General features: G+C 40.0%; 1 protein-coding gene across 1 annotated transcript; it reads left to right on the top strand.

Moving 5' to 3' along the window:
- Nucleotides 1-6,144: 6,144 nt before the first annotated feature.
- LOC140835704 (uncharacterized) lies at nt 6,145-11,352 on the top strand. Its single transcript, XM_073201108.1, has 2 exons — nt 6,145-10,522; nt 10,610-11,352. The coding sequence occupies exons 1-2, from the start codon at nt 6,145-6,147 to the stop codon at nt 11,350-11,352; spliced, it is 5,121 nt and encodes a 1,706-aa protein (XP_073057209.1).
- Nucleotides 11,353-24,216: the final 12,864 nt, after the last annotated feature.

Below are 24,216 nucleotides of genomic sequence, written 5' to 3'. Positions count from 1 at the left end.
TCGAAATTTATAGAAGAAACATCTCCAAATTATGGAAGGATATCAATTGAATTATGGTAATATTTTCACATCAAACTTATTAATAACACCATATACCATTCGAAATTTCACACCATTCATACGCTCAAAATTTATAAATTCTCTCTAAACTCTTCTTAGAATTTTCGAAATTTTTTTCTCCAAATTCTGTGGCAGTCATCAAAATTTTGTCCAAGTTCGAAAAATTATTTCTCTCGCTCGAATGCTCAGAATCTGATCTTTACCGTTTATAATATGCTTTCATATGTTTTGAATAACATATACACATTCAGTCAAATCCAACGGTTATTTTTTCGTTAAAAGAATTTGCAAGAAAATTGCTCATATTCTAGGTGGGAGCAGGATACCTACTGTTTTTTGTTCATGAACAGGATAAAACGACTTCCATACCCGATCTCTACCATTCATAATTTATTTTACGTGCTTGTGAACGTAATGTCCAATTTGAGCTCGATCTAACGGTTCAATAGGCCATAAATAATTTTGCAAGGTGATTAATTTTTTGGTCGAAGTGTTGCTGCATTTTGGAAGTGCCGGTTGCATGATTCTTCAATGATTTTCGAATTATTCACATTTTCTTCTAGATCTAAGGTAAGTGAGCTTGTTTTAAAATATGTTGTATATGAATTATTTCGTTTTTGAAAGTTTCGATCGAGCTCTGTTATTCTGTTTTTACCCCTTTTTGATACGATTATTGTATGTTTTATGTTTTGGCAATGTAAGGATTCACCTGGATATGGGTGAAAATTCCAATATGACATATGTTTATGGCCCTTTCACGGTGGGATTATGACCGTTATATGGCCTAGCCCCCTTATAATAGTGAAAATTAGGGACTGATATTAGTAAACCATGGAAAGTAGATGAATTTTTTTGCCTTGGCCAAAATTATGCTTATGGTTATGATGATGACATGTTATGAGAATAATTTTATGCATGATATGATATGTGGTTTTCGAAATTCATGTGTATTGTTATATATATGGTCGAACGACCATCGCTTACTGAGTAACTATCATATCAATCATCTCTTACTCTACTCTCTCCAGATAAGTCAGAATAGAAAATCGAGGAAGATGAACAAGGTCAGTTTTGGGGCTGATAATAAGATGAATCAAGAAGTTTATTTTAGTTTTCGTTTAGTTAAGTTAAATTCAAGTTGCAAAAGATTCCACATATTTTTATCGTTTTAAGAATCTATGTTGTAAAGACAATTTTATGATTGATTATGGGTAATAAACTAGTTTTTAGTTTAAACTGTACCACGAGGCTTGTTGTTTTCAATTGTGTGGTTGTAAAACAACGCTGATGTCGACTAACCCCGGTCTCGGGCCGTGAAAGATTTGGTTTATCCAGAACTATCTTCAAGCAATCATATATAGATTTAGACAATGCTTGAGATCTTTCTTCAATTTTCATTGTTGTCAACTCTTCACTACCAAATGGTTTGAAATGTGAGAATATACCAGTGGAATACGACATGGATGCAAATACAACTTCTTGATCGGTTGTTTAGCAGCAGTTTGTTCTATTGATGAAACTTAAATCTCTTCTTGGTTTGGCAGAGACTCCACATCCCCTTGATTGGCATTTTCTCTCATTCTTAGCAGCATATTTTTGTTCAACTGGGGCGTGTTAAAAATTGTTTGCGGAATATTTCTATGATGCAGGCATGCGAGGTGCTTCAAGCACCAACTTGTGCGAAAATAATGAAAAATAAATCTTCTAAAATTCAAACGAGAATGGATTCGTAACTTGATCTTTCGTTCTAACCTCCTATGCAAATATAACACCAAAACTAAAGCAAAGAAAATGAAATTTGATGAAATGAAATCCCAACATGATTGTATATCTACAAATAAGTAGGAAATTATAAATACATGCACATATAATAAAAATGTTTTGAAAACTGAATGAAAATGACTTTTAATGCTACAATCTTGACTGGAAAACATGAAAGACGCTGGAATATTGAGAATACAGTCGTGGAAATATTTGCAGAGAATTCTTATATTTGTGTTGTTGAACGTCTCCTCCGGGTTCTGCCGATCTTCTTTTCATCTGATCTTCTGTGCGGTTTTTCTCACTCCCCCATTGCTCCATGATTTTGTCCATTATCTCTCCATGATATCTTCCTATTTGTACGCATTTGATTTATTCAAATCAATTCAAATTACTGATGAGATCTTATCTACTATTGTCACATATTTTTTATGTGATTTGAGTTTGACCAATTTCGAGCCTAATTAAAATATAACTCCAACAACTATATTTCTCTTCGATTTGTTTAATTTTTACATAATATTATTATAATTTATTTGATTTTTCGTAAAACTGTTATATTGTTCAATGTGTTTAACTATTCACTTCGAATTGAACATTGAATTGTAAGATAGGATCCCAAGTTGATGTAGGGACCAAGTTCGAGGGAAAAGATTGGCAGAAGGTTTTGTGTGGCCACCTTTCTCTGTGCAACAAATTAAAAGAGATGGAGCCCCCAGGGATTTTGAAATATTGTATATTGATAATATTTCTTATTTTCTAATATATATATATATGTGAGTGGTTCATATACACACAACCACAAAATTACATATTAATTACATAAATTGTCCCCACTTTGGTTGTTTGGAACCATGAATATTTGAATATATATTACATTGTTATTGTCTGTACTCTCAAATTTGGACTATCGTGTCTGGGTTCGTTCAATCTGGGATAAGATATCGGTTAAAATTTTCTTACTCCTACGTTTTTCTTACTCTTTTTTTTTTTGGCAAATTAATCTTATGATAATTAACGATAAATGCATGATATATACTAAGTGGGAGTAAACTAAAATTTTGGTCATATAACTTGTTCATTTTTATTTCGGTAAGTTCTGCAAGTTGTAAATTTAATGCATTAAATTGGTTTTGTTATTTTCAATTTTTATCTTTTTCTTCATCGATTAATGAATATTAAAAGTTAAAATAAGGACCACTTATTACATATAGTGCAATTAGTGCACCTCTCCTCTCGAGCTAATTTTATGAAGTACTTAATATTTATTTTTACTTACAAAAGAAATTCTTCTATCACAATTTATATGAATGCTTGACGGAATGCCAAACATTTTTCAGTGGTAAATACATAAATGCATGCAGTCTTTTTCAGGTGAATAATTTCCAGTAAATATAGCCAATCAAAAGTTTTTTTTCCTAATATAATTTTGAATATGTAAAATAATAATTGAAGCATTGAATTTCTGGCAAGTGGTGTTGGACCAGGAAACCAAGTTGTAGCAAAGAGGAGAATGAACAACACAGGAGGATATCAACCCACACGTACGCATGTATATCCATTAAGATCATACACTCACTCAACCTTTTTAAAAATAAAAAATATTATATACTTAGATATTCTTAAAAGAATAAAAAAATTATGAAAAAATAAAGTAAATAAAGGAGAAACAACCAAGGGCGTAGCCAGAATTTCAAAATATGGGAGGCTAGAAAATAAAAAAAAATAATCTAAAAATCAATACAACATTCTCTACCTGACATAAAGATTAAGTGCAATCCACGATTTTCGCAACATAATCTTCAAATCTTGATAAATATTTTCCAAAAGTTCAAGCATTAATCAAATAAAAGAGTACGCATATTAATAAAAAAAAACTCACGCCAAATAGGGTAACTTAAATAAACACTACTTTACTCGCAACCTTCGATTTTTCAAAAGATCAAATCTATCAATTATGTATTCTATATCAATGTCATGAACAATCTCACTCAATATACAAAATCATTGCATTGTTTAAATATTACTGCTACATTTTGTTGCGAAGTGGTGTCTTAAGAAGTTTCATCCCTGAAAATGTTCGCTCAGTTGTAACAGTGGAAACTAGAAGAGTCGAGCCCAAACGAATCAGTCTATCAATAGTGAAATAATCATCGACTTCTTTGTTTCATCTAATAGTCGGCATAATTTAGGAAGAGAATCAAACATCGAATCCTCAAATACATCAAGTTAGTAATGATCCAATTGAGTCTTCAAATATTTCATGTCATCTTTGGAAAAATAATTGGGATAAAATTTATCAATCAAAAAATAAATAGCACTTTCAGAGAATGGATTTGAAGCCATCACTGAGATTCAAGGCTTCACAGAGAGTGAGAAGCTCTATTGAGATGTGAATTCCAATTCCAAGCGCTATGTGAGATATGACCTTTTTTTTCTATCGTTTTGCTCTCTCTTTTTTTCTTTTCATTTTATTTTTGTAATGGATGTGCTTAAGGAAATAATTGGACTACACTATATGACTATATAAAAAAAAATTGATAATCTTTGCTGGGCTTGAGCCTAGCCAGCCCAGCCTATACTATGGCTACGCCCTTGGAAACAACTTTACACGAAAAACTGAAGATCGGTGAAAAAAAAAAACAAAAACTCTTGTGAGATATTTTTGTTGGTCAATTTTGTAGAATAAATATTATATTTATATCACCTGTGAAAAATATTATTTTTTATCTTAAAAACATTAATTTTTATTATAAATATAAACATAATTGATTCGTTTAATAAATAAAGATCTGTGATATCGTTTCAGAACAACTTATTCCAAAAAAAAATAAAAGAAATAGTTTAAAAAAATTGAAAATACATTATATTGAGATAGTCAGAAACACATTAAATTTATTTGAGTTGTGACAGTTGTGTTTGTAGGGTGAACCACAGACATGGACCATCGATAGTTTGGATCATTGGATAATAAAAGGTGTCTTTGATAGAGAAAAGGTATGACAACACATATACACCTTTCATTTCACACTTCGTATCTCTCTTCTTTTCTTTGCTTTATTTTATTTTTTAATTTTTATGATAGTGACTCGATTAATTCAATATTATTAACATTATTTTCATCATTAATTTTATTTTAGTGTATACTTTATGGTAGAAATTAATCGAGGGCGATTTTAGTGATGTGGCGTCATTTATTGAAGAAGCTCGGATAATGTAAAATAGCTTCCCATATATCGATAATGAAATGTTATTTATACTCAACTTTTTGTTGAATGCATTATTCATTGATAAAATTTTTGACTCAATTTCAGTGTTTCAAAAAAACAATTTATCGAAATTTCGGTATACCAAATATTTCAGTACGATATGGTAATAATATCGAAATTTTCGGTATGGTATGAAATGAAATTTAAAAAATTTCGGCATATACCGAAATGCCGAAACAATATATTAAAAAATATATAATACTCTTAGGCATAGTTTGGTACATGTGATAATAGATGAATTGATAAACAATCCTCCGTATCCCACGTTTGGTACCTGATACCCTTGAAAGGGCCCGGGTCATGGTTGACTCGGGAAGTTTCGTTGCATGGCTCGTATGAAAACCGAGAGGCCGAGTATTTCCTACATAACCGTCGAGTGAAATGATTAACTAGGGCCCGGGTTCTCATGTCAGAGCCGAGGGCTCAATACCCAAGTAACCTCGTTGGGAGGTCCGAGAAAGGGACTGGACAGGAAGTCAACATCCCTTCTCCTTGGAGTGTCCGCAAAGCTATTGGGAAGAAAGGGACTGGACAGGAAGTCAACATCCCTTCTCCTTGGAGTGTCCGTAAAGCTATTGGGAAGAAAGGGACTGGACAGGAAGTCAACATCCCTTCTCCTTGGAGTGTCCGCGAAGCTATCGGGAAGAAAGGGACTGGACAGGCAGTCAACGTTCAAGGGTACAAGTGGTAGGTACGCCCGAGTATCGAGGTAACTCTAGTTTTCCTTCCTATAAATAGTAGGTATAGTTGTCATTTACGGGGTCTGAAAAATTCTTCTTTCTCAAGCATTCATACATATTGCTCTAAGTTTATTCCTTGATAAGCCTGCTGACTTAAGCATCGGAGTGGTCACGCCGGACACCCTTCCGGTGCCCATTCACGAGTTCTTTTCTTATTTGCAGGTGTTGAAAGAGCCATTTTCCACACTCAAGTTCCCAAACACTATAAATTATTGATTTGGCCCGTTGGAGTTTTTGACCCAACTCATTCCATTTCAGCGTGGCCGCATCATCATTGGCGCCGTCTGTGAGAAATTTGAGATTAAGGCGTTGATATGGCTCACACGAGGAAAACTAACCAGAATACTTCCCGGGTTCAGGGAGTCGACGCAAATCACTCAAGACAAGAGGATGCTCCTCCTGATCTTATTACCATGACTCCAGAGGAGTTGGATAAGCGTATTACTGAAGCCGTGGAGAAAGCTATGGCTAGGCGAGAAGCTTCCCACCATGATATACCACTCGAGGAGGAACCAGAGAAAGAGCAAGAGCAGCAGCAGGAGTTGAGGGAGGAGGAGAAGAGGGGAGAAGGTGAGGAATCATCTGCTGGATCTAAGTCACCAACGATGGTCGAGGAGATGTTGGAGTTAAAGCAGAAAATGAAAGTCTTGGAAGGACAGCTGGAAAATCGTGGAACTTCTCGAGCGTCTGTCAAAGGACGCCCGTTTGCTGAGGTAATTATTCGGGAACCTCTTCCTGGGAACTTTAATTCTGCCAAAATAGGAACGTATGATGGAAACGAAGATCCAGAGGAACATTTGGCCAGATTCGAGAATATGGCTATGTTGCATTGCTACACCGATAGGATCAAGTGTAAAGTGTTTTTGACTACGCTGGTAGATTCAGCTCAAAGATGGTTTGATGGGTTGGCTCCATTGAGTATTAAATCGTTTGATGATTTTCAGAAAATCTTCTTGCATCATTTCAGTAGCAGCAAAAAGTATAAGAAAACTGCTTTCAGTTTGTTCGAAGTAAGGCAAGGCCCGGAGGAGAGTCTGAGGATGTATATTAAGAGGTTTAATAAAGTGGCTTTGGATGTGCCTACTTGCGCTGCGGAGACAAAAACGACTGCTTTCACTCAAGGTTTGAAAGAGAGTGAGTTTTTCAAATCGTTAACAAAGAAAGTGCCTGAGGACTTTGAAGATTTGCTATCTCGGGCAGAGAAATACATTAATATGGAGGAAGCCCAGAGACAAAAGAGGGAAGCCATCAGAAAGGAGAGAGGGGACCGGGCATCTAAGCCCGAGGAGAGAGGACCAAGGCAGGGTAATCCAGGGCACTTCTCCCAGCACGTGCCACTGAAAATTACCCGGGAGAGAGAGGTACAGGAATGCAGTAGGGATCTAGTTCCCGATCACCCGCTGTCTCAACCCGAAAGAAGTGGATTTTGTACTAGGCATGGGATATGTCAGCACAGTACTGAGAATTGTAATGCTTTAAAGAGAAATTATGTTCCACCCACCAGTCAGGGATATAATCAATTGGTCAAGAGGTCGAGAGGTCCACTCTGGACACCTCGGCCACCAGTGCCTAACACCCGGATAAACGGAAGGAGTGGCCCGAGGAACGATGTGGGTAGGAGGAGGGAGCCGGAGCCCGAGAAGAAGAGATCTTCATCCCCTGCGGCGGGATTGATCAAAATGATCTCGGGAGGATCTACTGATGGAGATTCATATCGAGCCAGGAAGTCGAGAAGTAGGCGGGAGTGTATGGAGGTGGAAGGATCTAGGAGAAACGAGGTCGTGATCAGTTTTGGTCCGGAAGATCTAAAGGGAATAAACATGCCACACAACGATGCTCTGGTCATCCAAGCCCGGGTGGCCAACTACGACATTTTGAGAGTCTTTGTGGATTCAGGCAGTTCAGTCAGTGTGATTTTTAAAGATGCCTTAGTGCAGATGGATCTGCAAGGGTTTAAGTTGGAGATTGTGGAGACTGCCCTATTTGGTTTCGCCGGACATGCTGTTTATCCGGAGGGAGAAATTGTTCTACCACTCACTCTAGGCTCCCGGGATGTCAAGAAAGCAGTCATGACCACCTTCACAGTGGTGGATTCCCCCTCATCTTACAATATCATTCTGGGGAGGCCGGCCATGAATGAGTTGAGGGCAGTAGCATCTACTTACCATCAAAAGATCAAATTTCCAGTGGGAAGTCAAGTAGGAGAGATCCGTGGAGATCAGCCTTCTTCCCGGAAATGTTATGTGGAAGGTATCCGGGCAGATCAAGGCAAGTCTAGAAAGGAGGGGAAGAAAGCCAAGATGGAGGAAGTCAGGGGGAGAGTGGTGGAAAAGGGGGAAGTACACTTTGTGGCAGAAGAGGAGCAGGAGGCTGTGGAGATAGGACCAGGCCAACAGATCCGGGTAGCTCGGGACCTCAATGTATCCACCCGGGTCAGTTTACTTAAATGTCTAAAGACTAATATTCATGTGTTTGCCTGGTCCCAGCAGGAACTAACAGGGATTTCACCCCTGATATCTGAGCATCGATTAAACATTCTCCCGGGAGCTCACCCGATCAAGCAGAAGAAGAGACACTTTGGTCCCGAAAAGGACAAAGTTATCGATGAACAGGTGAAAGAGTTGCTGCAAGCCGGCCATATTCGGGAGGTACAATTTCCTACATGGCTCTCGAATGTGGTGCTGGTACCCAAAGCCACCGGGAAATGGAGGATGTGTGTTGATTTCCGGGACCTCAATAAAGCCTGTCCAAAAGATCATTACCCATTGCCCCGGATTGATCAGTTGGTGGATTCCACCTCAGGTTTCGAGCTGCTCAGTTTCATGGATGCCTATCAGGGATATCATCAAATTCCTTTGGCAAAAAATGATCAAGAAAAGGCCAGCTTTATCACCTCGGGAGGTACATTTTGTTATGTTGTAATGTCTTTCGGGTTGAAAAATCCAGGGGCCACGTATCAACGTTTAATGAATAAAGTCTTTGAGAAGCAGCTGGGAAGAAATCTGGAGGTTTATGTGGATGACATTCTGGGAAAATCAAAGGAGGTGGCGGATTTTATTGTTGATTTGGAAGAGACCTTTGCCACTTTGACATCTTATGGAATCAAACTCAATCCTGCTAAATGTATTTTCGGGGTCAGGAGTGGTAAGTTCTTGGGCTTTATAGTGACAGAGCGGGGGATCGAGGTCAATCAAGAAAAAGTAAAAACCGTGCTATGTATGCCTTCTCTCCGATCTGTCAAAGAAGTGCAGAAGTTGACCGGGAGGATTGCCTCTTTATCTCGGTTTATATCTCGGTCAGCCCACAGGAGTTATCCTTTCTTTCAGGTTCTCAGGAAAGCCCAGAAGTTCGGATGGGATGATAGGTGTGAGCAGGCTTTCCAGGATCTAAAAAATCATTTGACTGAGCTCCCAGTGCTGGTAAAACCCGAGCTCGGGGACAAATTATTTGTGTATTTATCCACCACAGAGTATGCCGTTAGCTCAGTGTTGATAAAGGAAGAGGATTCTGATCAGAAGCCTGTCTACTATGTCAGTCATGCCCTGAGAGGTCCCGAGCTACGGTACAGTGAAGTGGAGAAGATGGCCTTGGCTTTAGTTGTGACTGCCCGGAAGTTGCGGCCTTATTTTCTGTCACATCCCATTATCGTCCTTATTAACAGCCCGCTGGGAAGAATTATGACTCATTCAGAAGTGTCCGGGCGGATGATTAAATGGAATGTGGAATTGGGGGAATATGATATCGAGTACAAACCCCGGGTGGCCATAAAAGCGCAGGCTTTATCCGATTTCCTATCTGAGATGATTCAACCTGCTGAGGAGGAAAGATGGAGAGTGTTTGTGGATGGGGCTTCTTGCCTGGCAGGATGCGGAGTCGGAGTTGTGATAATATCCCCGGCGGGAGAGAAGATTAAGTTGGCAGTAAAAATTGATTCCCGGGTGACGAATAATGAAGCAGAATATGAGGCTGTTCTAGCCGGTATCCGAGCTACCCGGGAGATTGGAGCGGCCAGAATTATATTGTACTCCGATTCACAGTTGATCACTCAGCAGATAAAAGGTGCGTATGAAGTCAAGGATGACAGGATGCTCAAATATTTGCATCTCATCAAAGCCCAGGCAGAAGTATTCATGGATTGGAGCATTGAGCAGATACCCCGAGAGGAGAATGGAGAAGCAGATGCCTTAGCAAAAATGGCCGCCTCTTTGTCAGAAGACAGCACCCGGGAAGTTTTGTTTGTCTCCCGAGTAATTTTAGCTATTGAAGAGGAGGAAATGTTGACAGTACCAGAAGATTCGTGGATGATTCCTCTGATAAAATTCATCCGGGACAGTGAACTGCCCGAGGAGAAAGCTCGAGCACAGAAGATAAAAAGAAAAGCTCCCAGGTTTGTTCTCTTAAATAATGTTCTATACAGGAGATCATTCCAGGGACCATTATTGAAGTGTCTGAGCGGGAAGGAAGTAATTTATGTTCTTCAAGAGATTCATGAAGGATGCTGTGGTGAGCATTTGGGAGGAACATCTCTGGCTCGCAAAGCGATGCTAGCCGGATTCTGGTGGCCGACTCTTCACCATGACTCCGCCCGAGTGGTCCGGACTTGTGAGGGATGTCAACATCATTCAAACTTTCAACACAGCCCAGCCACTCCTATGAAGCCTATTTGGGCATCTTGTCCCTTTGATCAATGGGGTATGGATATAGTGGGTCCATTTCCGGTCGCCCGGGCTTAGAAAAAATTCTTGCTGGTGGCTGTTGATTATTTCTCTAAGTGGGTAGAAGCTGAGGCCTTGGCCAAAATCACCGAGCAAGAGATTCTAAAGTTCCTATGGAAGAATATAGTCTGTCGTTTCGGCGTACCCCGGCGATTGATCTCAGATAATGAAAGGCAATTTCAGGGAAAGGAGATAACATCTTGGTGCCGGGAAATTAAGATCACCCAGTCCTTTACTTCTGTGGCGTACCCTCAGGCCAATGGTCAAACAGAAGTTGTAAACAGAATTATTGTGCAAGCCTTAAAGACCAGACTGCAAGGCAAAGGGAAGGACTGGGTAGAAGAATTGCCCAGTGTACTATGGGCATACAGGACTACCCCCCGGGCACCGACTCAAGAAACTCCGTTCAGCTTGGTATACGGATCCGAGGCCGTCCTTCCCGTTGAGATTGGGCAAACATCTGCCCGGGTAGAATCTTACCCGAGCAATAATGAGGACAGCCGTGCAGTAGAACTGGATCTATTAGAAGAGAAGAGGGATCAAGCCATGATTCGGATGGAAGCATATCGAGGCCGAGTAATGAAATCCTACAACAAAAAGGTCCGAGTTCGAGATCTGCAGATAGGGGACTTGGTTATGAAGAAGGTTAATCCGGCTGGGGATGTGGGCAAACTTGAAGCTCGATGGGAGGGGCCTTACAAAATCATTAGAAGAGTTAGTTCCGGATCTTTTTATATGGAAGATGCTCAGGGGAAACTTCTTAAGAGACCTTGGAATGTACTTCATTTAAAGAAATATTACCCTTAGCCAATGCCCAGTTGTAATTTTCGCTTTTCAAGAAATAATAAAGGATCGCTTTCCTCATATTTCTGTCTACTTTAAGTTATTGATACATCAGACCGAGAGGAACTAAGCCCAGGGCATTACACCCTGGCTCGGGGCTCCATACCTCGACCATTCCAAAGTCCCGGGACCTGTTCCCTGGCCTAAGGTTCCGTACCTTAGCTCTACATAAGCCCAGAGCATTACACCCTGGCTCGGGGTTCCGTACCTCGACCATTCCAAAATCTCGGGACCTGTTCCCCGGCCTAAGGTTCCGTACCTTAGCTCTACATAAGCCCAGGGCATTACACCCTGGCTCGGGGTTCCGTACCTCGACCATTCCAAAGTCCCGGGACCTGTTCCCCGGCCTAAGGTTCCGTACCTTAGCTTTACTTAAGCCCAGGGCATTACACCCTGGCTCGGGGCTCCGTGCCTTGACCATTCCAAAGTCCCGGGACCTGTTCCCCGGCCTAAGGTTCCGTACCTTAGCTCTACATAAGCCCAGGGCATTACACCCTGGCTCGGGGCTCCGTACCTCGACCATTCCAAAGTCCCGGGACCTGTTCTCCGGCCTAAGCTTTTGTTTGTTTCAGATAATTGCATCACAAATGTTCAGTTAGTATATAGGAGACCGGTGCCTAGTTTTCTATCTCGGTTAAGTTTTTAACACTTGAAAGATTTCTAAGACTTGTTAAATCAGGAGTATCCTAGTCCTGTTGAGATCGGATGACTAAATTTTTATGAAGATTGCGAAGAAGGATAGAAGGAAAGGAAGTATTACATTACTAATAAGCCCGAAGGCAGGAACTGAATTTATAAATAAGAAAGAGATTACAATCCTATTCTATATCAACAGGGTCGGTGCCTGGCTTTTTCTCCTCCTCCGTCGGCCGCTTTTTTTCTTCTCCTTCCTCCTCTACAGGTTCCTCTCCTCCTTCCTCCTCTCCAGATTCTTCTTCTTTGTCTTCCGACCCGGCTCCTGCAAGGGACGCAATGGCTAGCCCGAAGTCTAGAAAGTTGGCCCTATCCTTGGGTATAAGCCCAGCTTCTTTAAATTGTTGACGACATCTGTTGAAGCCGACTTTAAAGAAAGGATAGGCTCAATGCTCAACTGCGGCCTTGAATTCTGGGGATTCCAGGAAGGAAGTCCTCAGTTTCTCTTTTTGGCTCTCAGACTCGGCCAGGGCCATCTCCGCTTTCTCAGCCCGTGACATCTGCTGTTCTATGGTGTCCATCAGGGAGAGGTTCTTGCCTTCAAGAACCGAATTATGTCCTTGGAGAGTTTCCTCCCTGATGTGACCTTCATTTATTTCATCCCGGGCTTTGGCCAGTTCCGCCTGGGCAGACTCTATAGAACCCCGAAGAGCAGCCACCTCTTCTGCATGGAGTCCCCTCAATCGGGAAAGTTCCTCCTGGAGGCGCTCATGTGCTTCCCTAATGGCTTGGAGTTGGGGGGCTTGCCGATTGGTCAAGAAGGTCACTTCTTCGTGGGCAGACATTATCATGTGAGCACCCTAGTTAAAAGAGAAGGCGGATCAAAATAAGTAAATAAATAAAAATAATAAATAAGGAAAAAAGAAGCTTACAGCCAGGAGTTTGTTTACGCCCTCCTGGTATCGAGGGGGTCGGCGGTACACTCTGGAGGAAGGCCTCATCAATAGGAAGGAGCATTTGCTTGAAGAGGTTTGCCACGACTCGGGAATCTTTTTCAGTGAAGAAACTAGCCCGAGCAGATGGCACAGAGAGGAGAGGCCCTTGCAAGGGCTCTTGGAGAGGCCCTTGGAGAGATTCCTGGGAAGGTTCTTGGAGGGGCGCCTGGTCATCGCGCGGAAGGGAAGGCGTGTCTGACTGATACGCTTGAGAGGAAGCCTGGCCTCCCGCTTGGTCATCTTCAATAAGAGTCAGCACCGGGATGGTCATGACTCTTCGTTGCCTTTGGCTAAGGGGGAGGAGGTCTTCTTCATCCTCCCTGGATTCAGGCGCCGCTCTCTTAAGTTCAAATTGTACCCGGGCCGTCTCCTTCGCCCGGGCAGCCACATCCTCCGCTCTCTTTTCGGCAGCAGCCTTTCGGGCTGCCCTCTTCTTTTCCTTGGCTGCCTTCTCGGCTGTCCATCTTTTGGCAAAAGCCTCTTCCATTAAATCTGCATAAAAAGCAAGAAAGGGTAAAATCCAAGTGCAAATATAAAGCAAGGGAGCAATCGCATAACATGTAAAGGGAAGTTACCGGGTTGAAGACCCGAGCCAGCAACTTCATCAATCACTTGGTCAATCGGATCTTCAACCCGGGCACTTAAATGATGGGTAGCCAGGTGCTCTTGGGCAATAAGGGCGGAGGAAGAAAACTTTTTACCCTCTACCAAGGCGAGGCTTCGGGTATAAAATTCTTCAGACTTATACGCCCGAGGAAGTTCTGGCTGAGCCGGAAGAGAAGGGAGGAACCCGGTCGGACAATCAAGAGAACCCGGGAGGCGAATAAAAAAATACCTTCCTTTCCACCCCTTTTGAGAGGAAGGGATGTCATCAAGAAAGCGGGCATTAAGCCGGGCAGAAAGGGAAAAGGCATTATCTCCTAATCTACAAATAAAAAAGTAATGCAGAACTTTGGAATTTATTACCAGATCATGCATACGGAAAAGAACAAAAACCGAAGCCATGATCCGGAAGGAGTTGGGGTGAAATTGATTAATAGGTACACCAAAGAATTTGGCAACCTCGATATAGAACGGGGCAATGGGAAATCGAAGACCATTTCAAAGCTGGTCCCGAAAAAAGGTAATATAACCAGAGGGGGGTTGATCTGCCGGTCAGAAGATCCGGGTATGAGAATAGGATAGGTAGGGGGAATGACCCCTAGGGTTCGAAGTTCCTTCTCTGCCCCGGGGCGCAAGGAGCTGCTCAAAGAGAAGAACCATAGAACCTCGAGGACCTCGGTTAAAGGGCGGTCGGAAGCATGGACCTTGCCCTTACCCTTATCTTTTTTAGGGATCCGGGAAAGGCCCGAAGAAGAGGGTTTAGAAGGTCTGGAAAAAGATGGGGGTTTAAAGCTTATGGGTTTTCTGACAGTCTAGGTAGAAGGGCGGCGAGAGGTGGGAGAAGGAGACGAATCAGAACGAAGTGCAGCGGATTCATGTCCTGACGAGCCTCGTGCATTGGCCCCGGAAGTATAAGAAGTAGAATTAGACATAATGAGAAGAGGAAACTTACGAGTATTTAGGGCAGAGATGGTGGAAGATCGTCGGAATAGGGAGACTTCGAACGCCGGAAACTGTGAGAGAAGAATTTGCAAGGGCTTTGCCGACAATGGTGATTTGAAAGTGATTTTTGGGAAAAACCTGGGGTTGCTATATATAGGGGATGAAGGACGATCTGAACCGTCGACTGAGTGAACACGTGTGCGGTTTCGATGCGCCTCGAAAGTCGCGACGGGCAGAATGAAAAGACAGTTACACAGATCGAGACGTCAGGATGGCTTAATCTCCTCGGAATACGAAACATTACTGACAGTTAGGATAGATGAACACTTGTCATTATAATGCTGTGTGGGTAAGCCGGGAGGTTTGGGAGAACCCGGCAGGTTTGTTTCATAGCTCGGGAAACCTAGAGACCCGGGATGGGGATTGCTAAGACCGAGTAGTCCGAGACCCCGGCATCTTGTTATAGTCACAAGATTTGATAGCCCGGGATTATATTCTAAGTTCGGGGGGTGCCAGAGCCTGGAATCATATTTTAATCTGGTATGTCACAAGGGCCGTTTCAGTTTTAAAAGATCGGGTTATTACGAATAACTGTAAGTCTATTGTTTCGGTCCGCATAAATTCGCACAAGATTTATTTGCAGAAGAGTAATGAAGCAATAGAAGTTGATAAAATTTCCATTACATAAAATAGCGGCGAAAAGTTATGGGATCCATTATGTTAGATACAGAATCCTGCCACTCCGTTATTCAATTAGTTAATTTTTGAATGCGGAGGTTGACGAAGGATTCATTCTCCATTATATTGTTCAGCGCATGCCACTCTTTCCACAGCATCATATGTAGCAGAACTTCATCATCAACCAGATCTGTCACCTGGTCTACTACAAATTCTCGGATATACTTCCTTGCTCTTGCTCTTTGTGCTCGAGTAGTGGCGAGACGATTGCAGTAGGCATAATCCAAGTCATGAACCTTGTCCCGCACGGCCATGACCTTCGCCCATATGCGTTCCTCAATTTTCCTCTTCAGTTCCTCCACATGAGGACGCATCTCCGGAGTCACCAGAACATGTGTACTGCTGCAGGCACTGGAACCACTTGAACTCGACATTTTGGATTGAGGGTCACTTTGCATCTATCCCCTCTTATTTATAGGTGAACGTCCTTAAAATATGGAGGGAGTCCAAGAGTCTCAGCCAGCCGAATCATCCCCTCTATTATTCAAAGGTAAAAGTTGATCAGAACCGTCGAATCTAGACGTGTGTACGATCAGGATGCCCTCCGTAAATTGTGCCGGGCAAGTGGAGGGTCTGTACGGTTACCCAAGCGTCAAATCTGATGTATCTTGGAACACGAAACGTTTGCGTTTGACAGGAGTTTAATAAAGTGCATATCATCATGACACCACGTCAGCAAACCGAAAGATTTTCATTCCCGGCTTATTCCTTTTCTAGGATTACAAGTTCAGGACTCGGGCATGTTGGTTGGCAGCCCGGGAGGTTTTAGACCCGGCAAGTTATTTTAAGCCCGGGAGACACAACGCCCCGGCATGTTATTTTTAAGCCCGACGGATATACTTGAGTCGAACATATTAAGGTATCATAAATAATCGTTCTCAAAATGATTAAACGACGGTGACAGTTGAATGGAAGAGATGCGTATCATTAATGCATTAATTAGTACGGAGCAACGCTTTTTACACCCGAGATGTCGCACCCCCCGGTCTTTTTGACAAGACTTGAAAGGATGATGCCCCGGTATTCCATCCGAAACCCAGGAAATGCGAAGCTCGGGCATCCTTTTTGTTGGAGATACGAAACCCTTACGTCCCCGGTTGTTACGTATTGTTAGTTAATCTTGTTAGTTGAGTTATGCAGCTCGGGGAATAGGCATTAAATAAAGTAATACAGAGACAGTAAATTCAAATAAGATTTTATTTGAAGGAATTATTGCGCATTACAGCAAAATACTCCTCCTCTACACGGGCTTTCCACAGATGCATACAGCGTCTTACTTCTCTGGTAGCCCCCCTTGCGTAGCTCTCGGTGTTAGTGATGTTATTCAAAATGCTCCTCTCCTTACGAAGCATCAGTTCGTAGATACGATCCTCTTCTAAAGGGTCCGATGTCTCGGGAATGTTTAGGTATTCCCGGTATTTCTCCAACTTCGCCGCCAGCTCGGGAGTGGTAGCTTCGCCCCAGTTGTAGAGCAGTTGTAATCCTTGCAATGCCTCCCAGAAGACAAGGATCTTTTCGAAGACCTCATCTTCTATTGCGGCCTTATGTTTTTCCGCAGTCATGTCCATGAATTCCTCGGACATATCTGGAACTCTTGAACTGCTTGCATCGGCCATTACTTTTCTTTTTGGATGATAGTTGTTGTTGGAATGATTGCAAGGAAAGCGGATGATTATTTATAGAGGCAAGGGGATAAAAACCACCGTTGATCTATGAATGTGTAAAGGGTTAGGATGCATATTCGGAAATTGTGCCGGAAGATGAAAAGACGTGCGCAATTATCTAGGTGTCAGACTTATTCATTTCCTGAAATACGAAGCATTTTCAGGCAGGAATTAATGCTGACACCTTTCATCATAATGATCGTGACATCCAGGGAAGCTGGATAACAATTTATTCGGGTCCGGGAGACACACCATTTCGACGTGACATCTCATATATAGGACACTTGAAGGCTCCGATGCTATTATTCGCTGCAAATTATTTTAGACTAATCGGGACAGCGAGTGAGACTCTAGCCCGACTATTTTAGGGATGGGTGGTGATACCCTTGAAAGGGCCCGGGTCATGGTTGACCCGGGAAGTTTCGTTGCATGGCCCGTATGAAAACCGAGAGGCCGGGTATTTCCTACATAACCGTCGAGTGAAATGATTAACTAGGGCCCGGGTTCTCATGTCAGAGCCGAGGGCTCAATACCCAAGTAACCTCGTTGGGAGGTCCGAGAAAGGGACTGGACAGGAAGTCAACATTCCTTCTCCTTGGAGTGTCCGCAAAGCTATTGAGAAGAAAGGGACTGGACAGGAAGTCAACATCCCTTCTCCTTGGAGTGTCCGCGAAGCTATTATTTATTATTAACTTATCATTATATTATATATCATATATTTATCCTATCATGTGCACCAAAACTATGCATTAAATAATAAATTAATTAAATTTTAAAAAATATAAGGTTTTTTGGGTATAAAATAATAAATTAATTAAATTTTAAAAAATATAAGGGTTTTATTTTATTTTTTTATAAAACAATATATATCGATATTTTACCGAAATCTCGTTATATTGAAAAATTTCGATATGATCCATATGATAGTTATATGTACCGAAAATTTCGATATAATGTGACTGAAAGTTTCGGTCTCAAAATATTCAGTACAATTTTGGCATATATATTTTTATACCGTAATTTTCAGTATGATACAGTATATTACCCCCTAAATTCAAGAGTATGAATAATATAAATTGAAGTACAAATGAGATTGTCGATTTATATATTAATATTTCATCAACATATGCTCTTCTATAGGAAGTACATCATCAAAGAGAAGTTATAATGGGATATGATTAATCGTTGGTCTAAATATATGAAGTTCACGTTTGAGCTCACATGAAAATGACGTTTAGTCTACGAGACTCGAGAAGTTTCACAAATGACAATATACAAATTAGTATGTTATATTTGGACTGGGTTTGAAGAAGTACGTTTAAGGCATAGTTTGGTACATGGGATAAGGGAATAATTGATAAATAATCTTCCTTATCCCATGTTTGGTACATTTTTAAAAAGCTCATGATAATATCATGGGCCCTTGATAAATAATTTTTTAGAAGGATAAAATATCCTTTATATTAGGTGTGATAATTTTAGTCTAATGATAAAATACACTACAAATGACTTAATTACTCTCAATTTATAAATGATTTTTATAAATCTATACTAGTAGGTATAAATTAAAATCAAATAAATATTTTATTTATTTTTATATATTATATAATATGATAATTATATAAATGAATTCGAGATAATTATATAAATAATTTTTATAAATCTCTATAAAATTATTAGTGTCGCTCGATTAACCTTAAAAATTAATATTTGATTTGACTCACAAAATCAAGAGCTCAATTATCATATTATATAATATATAAATCAAAAATTAACTCACCAAAATATGTTTATGGATTTTTATTGAAGGCCCAAGAATTTGAGTTTAAATAGTTCAGCATATACACAAACCCATAATTGAAATTTGAAAGGGTATTTTGACATATGTTACAATCAGAATTTAGTATCCTCTTTAAGGATGATTATTGTCTATAAAAATTGAGTTTATGGCTATTAAAGAAAAAAGGACATGCATCCTACTTTCATCTTATTTTTGGAGGCCTATAAACAGAGACGTTGGTTTAGTGAAACATCACACCAAAATAACTCCAAAAACTTCAGAATTTTCGAGCTACAACAGCTGTAGAAGGAGGGACGACGAAATTCAACAACATTTTCGAGCAAGAGTGCTGTCAGAATATCTATATCCTAGGTCCTGTGATCAAATTCGAGCAGCACAAGCTTCCCCGTTTAAGCGATATATTACAGAAAAATCCAACAAGCTTTTCATGTTTTTGGAACATTTTTCTATAAGTTGGCTATTATTTATAATATTGGATATACATAAAGTTTTGCATACTTGTTTGAGTTAGTGGGCTTTTCTGTTTTAACTCATATAATTTGTTTTAAAACCGACCAACATATATTTTTATATCACGATCTTTGAAAATCTGTATATTTGAAGCACTAAAGTTTATGAACAAATGATATGAATATGTATTATGAAAAATACTGATTCTTGATTCATGTTTCACCTTTTAGAGGTTTAAAATATAGGATATAAACTTACATATGTCAGCCATTGAATTCATAATCTACTCAGTGCATAAGTTTGATATATGTTTATTTTTGAAAATAAGTATTTATGTATGTATTTTATTATTCTTATATTTGCAAATCCCTTTGAAAAATTATTTTAATGGATGAGAGGATTCCACCGTTTATTAAGTGTCGATCATATCACTCACTCATTCAACGAGGAACAACTAGAGGATGATGAGCAGATCCAATTTTGGGGTGGTGAATAAGAATAAGACCGATGTCATTATTAAGTTTCTCTTCCTTTAGATTATGTTTTACATTCCACTGCTGTAAAATATTTTGTTATGATATGAAATGTTATTTTGAAATCATAAAGACAATAATCATTTTATGAAATAAATAGTCAGAAGCAAGAGCGCCCTTGTGTTGTCTTAATGCTCACCCGCACGCCAAAAATAATTTTTTAATGATGAGCAGAATGCCTTGCGCCCTTGCGCTTAGAATTCTGCCATTTTTTTGAAAATTCTTGTAGAGCTCATAACTTTGCATATGAAACCCGAAATTTGATTCAAGAATGAAAGGAATTAAATTCCTTGATATAATTTCCTTTTTAATATCTCTAATGTTTTGTCTTTCTAGACATGAGAATAATCTCTAATTTATGATGTGATCTCGTGTAGATTTGGTATTCGATATGGGAGTCATAATATCTTTAATATATGGAATCTTATATCTTTAAGATATGAGATCTTTATTCTTTAAGGAGTTTTTTTCTAATAAAACTCTGTGTGTGTTTTAATAGGATATAAGGGTGAAAAAGGAGTGTGCGAGACACGAAGGAGTTCGAAGAGTTTTTCGAGACTGTAGCCATCTCATGATTGATAACTTGTTGCTGTGAAGTGCTGCCAACATCTGAAGACAACACCTAATCACGGTTGTGATTAGTGTGTTGAGTCTCGAAGATTTTTCACTTCTCGGTTGATGCATCCGACATAGTTTTGTTATACGGTTTGTTAGAGGTGTAGGATGCAATTTGTTACTCGCCTTTATAAGGGAGTTGTTTGATTCTTTCACTAGTATTGGTTTTTTGTAAACTTACAAGTTTTTCTAGTGAATTATTTTGCCCTGAGGCACCGCACAAGTATTTGATACTAGTGCATAATTTATATCTCGTCTCTCTTATTATTATTATAATTCAAGTTGTGTGTTAACTTCTTAAACTGAAACTTCCGCTGCATGTTGTCGTGAGTGTTACAACATCCACGCACAACACCTACTTTCTGATACACACAACAATCACCCTCATCACACTCACACTGTGGGAACAGAACTTTCAATTGGTATCAGAGCCTCCACTTGACGCTACTAAGTGAGATCCTGTTTTGTTTTGTTTTCACAGAAAAAAATGGAAGCATCAACAAACACTGTTTTTAGACCTCCCGTGTTGGATGGTTCAAACTATGCTTTGTGGAAAGTAAAGATAAGGGTCTTTATAAAATCTATTGAAGAAAGAGCTTGGCTGCGTGTACTTGATGGTTGGAGCCCACCAAAGATCGAGGATGCTGATGGAGACTCGCGGCTCAAACCCGAAAGTACATGGACAATTGATGAAGTGCAAACTTCAAATTTTAATTCCAAAGCTCTCAATGCTATATTTTCATCAGTTGACACAAGGATGTTTAACCTAATCACCAATTGTGTCTGTGCTAAAGAAGCGTGGGATATACTTCAGAAACATTGTGAAGGATCTGAGAGCGTGCGTAAAACCAGGCTAAGGATGGTGACATCAAAATTTGAAAGCTTGAGGATGGAGGACAAGGAGTCTATTCTTGAGTACGATAGCCGGTTGAGACAACTTTCTAATGAAGCTCACAGTCTTGGAGACCCCATGCCCAATGAAAGATTGGTGAACAAAGTCTTAAGATCTCTCCCTGAGAGATTTAATGTCAAAGTGTGTGCAATTGAAGAATCTAAAGACACTTCAAAAATCAATGTGGATGAATTAATGAGTTCTCTCAGAACCTTTGAGATGAACCTCGATTTACAAAGGAAGGATAAAGAGAAAACAATAGCCCTTGAAGCCTCAACCGAATCTTATGATGAAATCCTTCAAATATCAAAAGAGGTGGAAAAGTCTGATTTAGGTGAAGAATCGATCTCTCTGTTTACTAAGAAATTCGGTGATTACTTGAAGACCATGAAAGAGAAGAAAAAAAGTGGGCAAAAATCTGTGTTACCCAACATCACCACTTCTGCAAAAGCTCAAAAGTTTACTCCTATGAAAGGACAGTTTCGACCAAAAACCGAATTGCAAATCCAATCAAATGTCAGAAACCTGGATTCAGTGCAATGTAGAGAGTGTTCGGGATATGGACACTATGCCAATGAGTGTGCCAATCGACTTAGGAAAAACAAAGGCATGACTGTCACCCTGAGTGATGAAGAGTCTGATGATGATCAAGGATCAAGTGAATCTGAAAATCACACATCGTTATCTTCTGTGATCAAGGAGAAACGCTCAATGCAAATCAATCCTTTGGGTGTTGCCACAGGTGTTGCAATACCTGGACGCAACACCTCTTCGAATTCAGTATGTCTTAAATCTACAACCCTTGCGGAGGCAAGTCAGTCTGAAACTCAAGAGGTAGATGATGATGAAGTCACTCTAGAAAGTGTGCAGACGATGTACGAAGAACTATATGAAGACTGGATCAAAAGAACTAAAGGAAATGCAATTCTCTCCAAAGAGAATGTTGAGCTAAAGTCACAAATATCACGACTTGAAGTGATCTTAAGCAAGATTTGGAATTATGCAAAGTCAAAGAGGAACTTGGAGAAGCAACTCAGATTCTTGCCAAGATGAATTCAAGTTCATCCAAACTTGATTCACTTTTGATGATTGGACAGAATGACAAAGCAGGACTTGGTTATCCGAATAGTCTGTTCGAAATTGGAGAATCTTCCAATACTAAGAGAAAACCAACTGTTTTTGTCAAAGGAAGTGTTGAAACCTCGAATGCTACACAAACTGAAAAAGGTGCTCCATCTAAAAGGCAAATATCTACCAAGAAGTCCAAATCCAGAAAACGCCACTTTATCTGCCACTATTGTTTTAGACCTAGTCATATCAAACCCTACTGCTTTAAAATGAAAGATGATTACAAGAGATGAGAATCAGAACAGGTGTTGCCACAGGTGTTGTATAACACCCGGCGCAACACTGCCAACAGAAAACCGACGGTAAAAAGGGTTTGGGTACCAAAGACTAAGATTCAATGTTCCGTTACTTATACTTCATTAAAGACTAACATTGCAGGAATATGGTACTTTAACAGTGGCTATTCATGCCACATGACATGTTCTAAAGACCATTTGATTGACTATGTTGAACTGAGGAGTGGTCATGTGGCGTATGGTGGTGGTGCTAAAGGAAGAATTGCTGGCAAATGAACCTTGAATGTTGATGGACTGCCTAATCTACACAATGTGCTTTATGTCGAAGGGCTTAACTCAAACTTAATAAGCATAAGTCAACTTTGTGATGACGGTTTGCATGTTAAGTTTGATAAAGACAATTGTGAAGTGTTTGATAATGCTAATACTCGTATTTTGACAGGTACAAGGTATGCTGATAATTGCTATCAACTTGGAGAAGACTTAATATGCAATCATTCAAAGGTGAGTGAATTAAACTTGTGGCATCAAAAATTGGGACATGCAAACTTCAAGACATTAAAGAATCTTGGTAAGTACGATGCTGTGAGAGGTATGCCTAATTTATCCTCTGGAATTCCGTATGTTTGTGGTGCATGTCAAAAAGGTAAGCAAACACGTGTTCCCCATCAAGTGTTGCAACACTTTGGGACAACACGGTGTCTTGAACTCTTGCACATGGATCTTATGGGTCCAATGGAAGTGGAAAGCCTTGGAGGTAAGAAGTATTCATGTGTTTGTGTGGATGATTTCTCTCGCTTTACTTGGGTAAGATTTCTTAGAGAAAAATCCGATACATTTGATGTTTTTAAGAAATTACATGCTAAGATTACTAATCTACATAATCTGAGGGTTGGTAAGATAAGGACCGACCATGGTAAAGAATTTGAAAACTCACACTTTATATCATTTTGTGAAAAGAGAGGGATAACTCATGAATTTTCGGCCCCTAAGACTCCTCAACAAAATGGAATAGCCGAAAGGAAGAATAGGACACTGCAAGAAATGGCTAGGGTCATGCTAAGTTCAAAGAATATTTCAAAGAGATTTTGGGCCGAGGCCTTAAACACAGCATGTCATATTTCAAATCGTGTGTACTTAAGGAGTGGTTCTACTATGACATCCTATGAAATCATCATGGGAAAGAGGCCGAACCTTAAGTATTTTCATGTTTTTGGGTGTGTATGTTATGTTTTGAATGACCAAGATCATCTTGCAAAGTTTGACTCTAAAAGTGACAAATGTTTATTCGTTAGTTATTCATCTAATAGTCGTGCTTATCGCGTGTATAATCTGAGAACAAGAACGACTATGAAGTCTATTAATGTTGTTTTTGATGATCTTGCAGATCTAACGGGAAAAACAATCGAGGATGATATTGATGGGCTGCTGAACGAAAGTGAGACACTGCCTAACACAGATGTTGCACCCGGTGTTGTAACACCGGAGACAACACCAGAATCAAATGATGAACTAGGAAAGTATACTGAGAATGATGACGGTGTAACCAATGAAGAGATTGATATTCCCAGCAAGGTTCAGAAAAATCATCCATCATC

The sequence above is a fragment of the Primulina eburnea genome, chromosome 7 (assembly GCF_022965805.1).
Source record: "Primulina eburnea isolate SZY01 chromosome 7, ASM2296580v1, whole genome shotgun sequence".
Taxonomy (NCBI): domain Eukaryota; kingdom Viridiplantae; phylum Streptophyta; class Magnoliopsida; order Lamiales; family Gesneriaceae; genus Primulina; species Primulina eburnea.
Note: the sequence above shows the minus strand (reverse complement) of the source record. Positions and strands in the feature narration are given on the sequence as shown.